The sequence below is a fragment of the Papaver somniferum genome, chromosome 4 (assembly GCF_003573695.1).
Source record: "Papaver somniferum cultivar HN1 chromosome 4, ASM357369v1, whole genome shotgun sequence".
Lineage (NCBI taxonomy): Eukaryota > Viridiplantae > Streptophyta > Magnoliopsida > Ranunculales > Papaveraceae > Papaver > Papaver somniferum.
The window spans coordinates 106,693,498-106,701,806 of NC_039361.1; the positions used below are offsets into that span (position 1 = coordinate 106,693,498).

At 34.0% G+C, this 8,309-nt stretch overlaps 1 protein-coding gene across 1 annotated transcript; it reads left to right on the forward strand.

Annotated features, from left to right (window-relative positions):
- Window positions 1–1,511: 1,511 nt before the first annotated feature.
- LOC113274148 (two-component response regulator ORR24-like) lies at window positions 1,512–7,104 on the forward strand. Its single transcript, XM_026523632.1, has 6 exons — window positions 1,512–1,670; window positions 3,551–3,706; window positions 3,949–4,362; window positions 4,491–4,567; window positions 5,228–6,541; window positions 6,674–7,104. Exons 1-6 carry the CDS (start codon window positions 1,568–1,570, stop codon window positions 6,770–6,772), a joined length of 2,163 nt encoding a protein of 720 aa, XP_026379417.1. The 5' UTR covers window positions 1,512–1,567; the 3' UTR covers window positions 6,773–7,104.
- Window positions 7,105–8,309: the final 1,205 nt, after the last annotated feature.

An 8,309-nucleotide genomic window follows, 5' to 3' on the forward strand; every position in this document is an offset into this window, starting at 1 on the left:
GTTTTTTTTGTTGGGTCCCGATGGACCCCACCGGAGGACAGCAGGGGGCCACTTATGGTGGGGCCCGTTGAAAGCTTCGTGACGAGTGGTTTTTTTCGTAGTCTATTTCGGCGGTTCATCAAGACTTATTGTTTTGAAAATTGCAGGAACCGTGTAAGTAACTACAACAACAGAAAAATGGTTAAACTATTTAAGGCAAGTTTGGCAAAGGCTCTCATGGCATAAATAGGCATATTGTCACAAAATTCTCCTAAGATTGATCCATACAGATATAGTGCCTGTCAATGTACAAGAAAATGTCATTTCTTAGCCCTTCTCACGTTCAACAACTTATTTTCTGCTTCAGAAAAAACAACAACTTATTTTCTAGTGTTTCGGTAGAAAATCGCATGTCTAATGTGAAGGAAAAGGCTTTTATTACAGAATCCCTGAATGTTCGGTAAAAGAAAATCTCATTTCATTAATATGGGGTATGGGGTTGGTAAAGGATGATGATGTAGCTCTCAATACACGGTGTCGACGTCAAACACCAAGAACTCGCGCAATAACACCGAAATAAAAACGTTCTTGATGATGTGCTGCACAGTTGTGTAAATAAACTACCTAGCATTTGTTAATCTGAGTCCCACATTTTGCTAATGAAGCTTTCAGAATGTGGAAAATTGAACACCATTCATGCCTGTGGACAAACCTTATCAATGCGTGTTGGATTGATGGGCAGACATATTAATCCTTTCTGGAACTATTAATTGGTTTTATTTTCCGACCAAATAAGCACGTTCCTATTTTCTTCTAATCGATAAAAAAAATGGAATATGTCTACCAAAACAGGAGTATAAACATAACTTACAAATATCAATATTGTTAGAGAAGATACCAATCTCTATAAAATAAAATGGTAAAAAAGTTTTCCGTGAAACAATATTAGTGCCCGCCTTTGCAACACTAGTATCCGCTATTAGCAGCCGTGGATACAAAATCAAAGTGAAACAACATTTCTAAAGGTTTAATGTAAACTAATATATATACAGCAACGGTGTATATATAGAATAAAATATGGTAGTAATCTTTTCTTTGGATAAAAAGAGATTAGGCATTTAACAAATGATATACAAGTTTTAATTTCATTCTTTAAATGGGCAACATAAATTACATTGATACCTTTGAGACTAGTATTAGTCCCATAATAACTACACTTTCACGCTTTTGAAACTGAATTCATAACAAATTTTGTACATTTCTTCTAACAGGCTGAAATAATTTGACAAGATAATAAACACGGCATATTGGTGAACTCGCAGACCTCTATTTGCTTCTCTAGATCCCCTATAAAAGCAACTTTTATTGTGAGTTAAAAAACCACAAAGTTTTCTTCCTTTTTCTCTCAGTGTTCTCTCTACTTCATCCCAAGTTTTTTCTTTAGATAAATTCAGGAGTACTTGACATGGATGCAACTGATGTTTCTTGTGATAGTGATCTTGATGATCTTGATGATCTTGATGTGATTCGTAAGAGACTTTCGTTGTCGTTGAACAGTGCTCATAGCTCACCCAATACTAGTGATCATATGGAAGATGATGCTCCGGCAGGTCTTCGTGCAATGGTCGTGGATGACAATACTGCATGTCTTTTTATAACTTCCATTATGCTTCAAAAGTTCAATTACGAAGGTAGTGTTTTTGATTTGGTATTTTTTTCGTTGTGCCTTTTTTTATTTAAGGGATTGTGATTAGAGAGTTAATTAGGGTTTGGTAATATCTCAAAGTTATTTGATTTGATTTTTTTTTTCTTTTTTAGAAAGTATTTGATTTAATCTTTGTTTTTTTCATCCTTCCTTTCAATTGTTCACTCTTGATGTCATTCACCAAACATTGATCACTAGCTAGTGACTGCAAATTTTTCCCGACGTTTCCTTTCATTATCGAAGTTGAGATCGGTATTTTTCTTTTCTTTTCATTTTTTCTTTTTTTTTTTTGATAAGTTGGACTGAAAACAGACCTAAGCAGCAAAACTAGAAACAAATATTGGTGTAGTAACATACATCAAAATTAAACAAAACAGATAAAAAGTCTGGTAAATTGCTGACCCAAGTGCCTTCGTGCTTCCTAGAAGCTCCATCTTTAGCCAATCTGTCAGCAATATTATTGGCTTCTATGTATCTTTGAATACTTTTCATTTATTTTCAATAATTAAATAAAATTTTTATAGATTTTAATTTTCATGAGTATTTATTTCATTTTATAGTATTTATTTCGTGAGCATTTTGGAGCATTTTTTTAATAACCTTTATTCTTTTCTTCATTTGTAGAAATATACCTATGTATTTTAAATCAGGAAACAGATAATACATTTTTGACGCGTTAAGACGCCGGATCAATCTTTTTCAGAAGTTTTTTTTCTTTCTTTTTTTGCATTTTTTGGCTAAGATCCTTCAAAAGTTTAGAAATTAATTTGAGTCAATTATATAATGTTATATTGAGTATTATTTTATAATTGTTTGATGTCTCTTATTTTTCATTCATTTGTAAAGATATTTGTGTATTTTAAAGTAGGAAAATGAGTTAATGTTAATCTGACGCCTAAACCATCAAGTCAATTTCCTTAAGATTGTGTTTGATAGGAGTTAATTCCATAGACATATGTTCATCTTTCCATGGAAATAACATGTATGTCGTCGTTTGGTCAAAAATCTGTTTCCATGGAATTGTAAAAAAAAAACGTGGCCTAAAGTATGTTTTAAACTTAATTCCATGTAATTCCATGTCTTTCCTTGCTTTCCTCAGGAAACTGATTCCATGGAATCACTTTCCATAAAATTGTTTCCTTTCTCTATTATCAAACACAGTCTAAGAGTTTAGAGGTTCAATTGACTCGGTATAGTATTACATGCGAACCCGAAGCTAAATCCTGAATTCTACACCTCAAACAATATAGGTTTTTTTTATGGATTTTGATTAATGATGCATATTATTCAAATTTTCTCTTTGGGCTCCAATTTTTCACCACTAACAGTAAAATTTCAAGACTATTACAAATCTATTAAATCATCACATTTTTGTTTTATGAGGAGCATCCAACTTTCTCTCAGCAGTCCTAAAAGGAAAAGGCAATAAAATTCCACTGTACTACTAAGTAGTTTCAGGCTGCAAATTCACTTTATGTAGTTTTTAACTCTTTTGGCTAACAAGCTAAATTAGTCCAAAGAAATGGGGGGAAAAATAACAAAACAAAAACTTTTTTTTTTTCTACTTTTTATCATTTTAGGGTAACCAATATAAATAAGAGGGAAAGGGGGAGCTTTAGTATTAACTTTTATATAGTTTTCCGTTATTTTCCCCTCCAAAAAAAAATAGAAAAAAATCAAACTGGAATACTTTTAAACTAGGCCTTTCGAAATAAAAAACAGATTTATTATGATCGAGTTTTTGTAGTATCAAGATCACTGGATATGTACCACTAGGCTCAGTAGAGTATCAAAGTTGTATTCGTGATAAGAGATTTGATATCCTAAAATTTACCATTGGTAACTTTCAATTGTTTCTACTTTCAGTGACTGGTGTTCGAGGAGGAAGGGAGGCTTTAAAATTGCTCAAAGAGAAGCCCCGTCATTTCGATCTTGTCATAAGTGATCTTCATATGCCAGAAATGAATGGAATTCAATTACTCCGCCGCATAAAGCGGAAATACGCTACCGTGCCCGTGCTCCGTAAGTCTAATTGAAGTGCTATACCTAATCTAATCCTCTTTTATCATCAAAACTTTCAAGATAAAATTTTATATCAGTACCCTATTTTCCCCTCATTGTGTTTTTCATAAAACTACATACATGCATATGAATCAAAAAAATTGGTACATGTCTCTTCACATTCTAGCTAAGCATCGTTGATAGTTTAAATAGTGTTTCTAAAATCATTTTTTTACTGTGTACATGAAAATGTATCTATACAGTGATGTCTGGAGATATAAAGGCCGAAATGGTGACAAGAGCACTAGAGAACGGTGCTGGTTATTATCTGTACAAGCCTGTGACTTGTTCTGACTTTGAGAAACTATGGCAGCATGTTATTAAAAGCAAGGTAGACCCTAAGGGGTGCGAAAAAGATATGGAAAGTTTTTGTCAAGATTCACCAAGAGAAAAACAGAAGAGTACTAGTAGGGTTCCTGTGTCATCATCATCTGATTATAATGAAGGAAATTCCAGAACTGAAGTATCAAGGAAGAGGAATGAACCTTCAAGAGAACAACCAGGGGATGGTAAAAGAACTCGCGCGCGGTCTGCTGCTCCAAAGAAGCGAAGGGTTATCTGGACTGCTGAATTACACAATCACTTCCTTGATGCCATTGAAAAATTAGGCGTAGACAGTAAGACCTTTTCATCATTCTCTATCTTGGAATAGTTAATACAACATTCAAAAAAAAAATTGATTTTTATCATGCATGTGTATTTTTCTAACACTGATTAACAATGCCTCCTTTCTTTTGATGAATAGAGGGTGTGCCAAAGAGAATACTCGAGTATATGAGAATCCCTGGCTTAACCAGAGAAAATGTAGCGAGCCATCTACAGGTTTGCTTATGTTATATTTCTAGTTTCAAAGATCAAACATGATACGAAAATCTACTTTTTCCTGATCGATATACCGAAATCAATTTTATTTAACACAAAATTATTTTAGTACTTTTAATGAAAGATGTTTAGGCAAGCATGCATGTATTTAAGTTCATACACACGTTGTATCAATTATATATATCAACCACCTCATTGTTTGTTTATGTAGAGTTTAAGAATGTTGGTCATTTTTCAAGTTAATCAGGTAGGATATCTGATGATTCAATAGAATGAATAATAATTACAATAGAATCTACGGCTTGATATATGATATATATACATATAGAGGGAGAAAAACATCTCATTGATAGTAATTACTACAAGGATATCGGATCGATATAATTGCCATTAACAAGTCTTTAATGATTCTTCGTATCATTCCCATGAAAGTGATTCATAGGTGTCTCATATATCAAAACATTGTCAAAACATTAAACTGTGCCTTCAATTAGAAAAAATGAACCTTTTGTGGCATCGTGGTGACACATGCCAGAAAAGATTCACAAGATTTCTCTTGGGGTTTTTCTCGGTCGGTATAGCTAGCGGTCCTCGTTAAATAATAGCAGTTAGGACCCATTTTATTTATTTCCTAATTATATACTTGATTATATTTTGCAGAAATACAGGATATTTGTGAAAAAGCTTGTAGAAAACAACCGATATATCGAGCCAAGTACTGTCAAGTCCTTAGCCAGTAGAGCATTTCACTCTAACTTTGCTACGGATGAGCCTGCGCCGATGAATTTACCACAAAACTTTTCTCAAAGAACACCCAAATACTCATTTGGGTCATTCCAATCGGGATCAGGAGATGGCAACTTTAAGGGTCTCAACACTCAAACCCACAGTTCACATCTTAGTGCTTCTATGGTCGTTGCAGGATTTCAACTTGGTCAATCATCGATCACTCCGATGAACAACAACAACAAAGGCTTAATGGCATCGACACAACAACCGAGGTCTACAACTAGTGTTGCTGCTGGAAATGCGTCGTCATTTAATCATCAAAACATTGTTGACATTGCTAATGGAAACCAGAATACCACCACAATTAGGCCATCTCGATCGATTCTAAACATGTCAATGGGAGGCGGAAGAAGTGGTAGGGGCACCATGCAACTAGTTCATCAGCAAAATTTAATGAGGTGGAGAAACAATGGCCAAAGTGCTGGACTACTTAATACCAGCACTGGCACTATCTACGAAAGAGGTAACTTTCAGAGGCAGAATAATAATGCATATGTGGCAAATATGGGAACAACTTCAACCATCGATTCATCATTCGTTGGTAATTCAGCCCAACCCTCTACCCTCAATTCAACCAACTTTACAGGAATTCAGATTATCAATGACAACACCAACTCTCGTGGAACACTACATATTGGTCCTATGGTTAGTACACCCTCAAATGACAACAACGTAGACAACATGGACTATAGCTTCACTAACATGCCAACATCATTAGTAACGGAAGTACCTGGTCTGGTTCATGAATCCCCCGCCATTCAATCATCTTATTCTGTAATTGAAGAACCAAACTCAGACCCTGATTACCTGAACAGCGAACCATCCTCAGTTGCACCAGTGGAAGTTTCTAATCCGACCCCTCAACCACCTTGCATGAATACTAATGGTTTTACTGTTCCTCAAGATGAAGCTTCTTTCAGAGGTGGCATAATTCCGAATGCAAATCATCAATCCATTTCCCCACAAGAAGAAACTCAAGTACCAACTGTACCGGTGGCACCAGCACCATTGGTACAAGAGGCGCAACAACCGGAGCAGGCTGGGACAGACGAAGAAGATCCATTTGAAGGATTATATGATCTACTAAGGAACGATTCTAACATTGGGAGCTCACTTCCTCCTTTAATGGACAATGAGGATTTTGCACATTACTTCCAGGATTTCGAGCAATCTAATATTCATCAGGCATGTTTTCTTACACATTCGTGAATATATTCTACATAATAATTTGATTCGGTTACTTTCTAGTTCGGACAGTAAAGATCTTGTTTTAATAATACTAATCAATGGCTTTCTATATTACTTTGATAAATGTAGGGAGAAATATATGGTGGGAAGGATTTTCTCAACCCCGACTTCGATACAAGTGCGTGTGAAGTGACTAATGGTGGAAATGACGGGATATCCCAGTTGTAATTGGTTCAGATATCCATGGAGGTCGATGGCACCAGAAGTCATATGTTTGTATCAATGATGGATCCCGCTGTGCATTCAGCCATGGAGAAGCTTTCTAGCTATATTGAGACATCTTAATAATCTGCTATCACGGTGGATTTCATTCAAGATTATAATCTTAGTGGTTATTTCCTGAACCTATTTGTGTTTGTTATCTTAATTTGAACTATTTTATTTACATAATAAGCTCTAAAAAATAAGGGTGATACTATTTGAGTTATCAAAACTCCAGCCATATTATGTGGCTACCATAAAAACCATATCCAATAAAAATGGAACAAAATTCCCATTTTCATTTAAAATCGTTAAATTTAGTTTTTTATTAGATTTCATAATTCTAATCTTGCCCTTCATGTGTATACACGATCCTTTGGAGGAAACAAATTCAGAGATTATGAAGATCATATTTTCCGAGAGAATTCGAGATCTTTTCTACTGAAATTTTCATGTATTTAGATTTTAGGGTTCATATAAATCCGATTCTTCCTAATTCATCAATCTTTTCAATTCCTAAAATAGTTTTTAGGCTTAATTTTATATCTAATCATCTCCAAAATTGATTTTGAGATCTCGTTTTCGTTTCAGTATAGTTGAAGTAGTGAAGAGATTATAGATAACAATCCTTCGAACTGTATCTGAAGATTAACTTTTTAGTGTTGAAGAAATTGAAGGACTTTCGTTTTCAGATCTCGTCTTCTTTTCAGCCTACAAAGAAAAGAAGAGATGTTACAGTTTAAGCCTTCAGATTATCATCTTAAGTCCATCATCTTCAAATTGATCTAATCGTAGCAGTAGTCGAATCTCCATAAAACATGATTCCAGCTTATGAAAACGATACTTGATCGTCGTGAAGATTCTCCGACATTGTTCAAATGATGTTTTAAACCTTGATATGTTTTTAGAATTCATTTTCTTTGACTGTTGTTGTTCATTTGTTTTCTTGTCTATATATTTTTACAGTTAAACATGTCAATTTTTTTGCTGATGTTTCATTATTTTTTCATTTAGGTTATGTTTTTCCTTTTGGTTTCACCTGCAACGATATTAGAACCCTTTTTGATTTCATCATTTTTACTACTATGAAAAAATAAAAAATCACTTAAGCATATTGCATGTTATCACCTAAACATATATATGTAGGATTTCTGATTGTACCTATATAAACAATGGATGGAAAAAAAATCACATTACTACCCAAGTAATTAAAGTGACTAGTGATTTATTTGAGATTTTTTGTTAGACCATATTGCAGTAGTTTAGTACAATATATCAAACTATGTTTGGTGTGTTTTCTGGTGTAGTTTAATACTTTGGTGTAATTACACTTGTGTCTTGGAACTTGAACACATTCCGTTCCTAGAAATATATCATAATTTTTCATTTAAATCTTAAAATCCTCAGTTCTATGTATGTGTGTCTTAAGGCTAGGAATGAACCCTGTATAACGAGTCATAATATTGATATATGGAGATGGGTCTAAGTTAAGAATACATGCTAT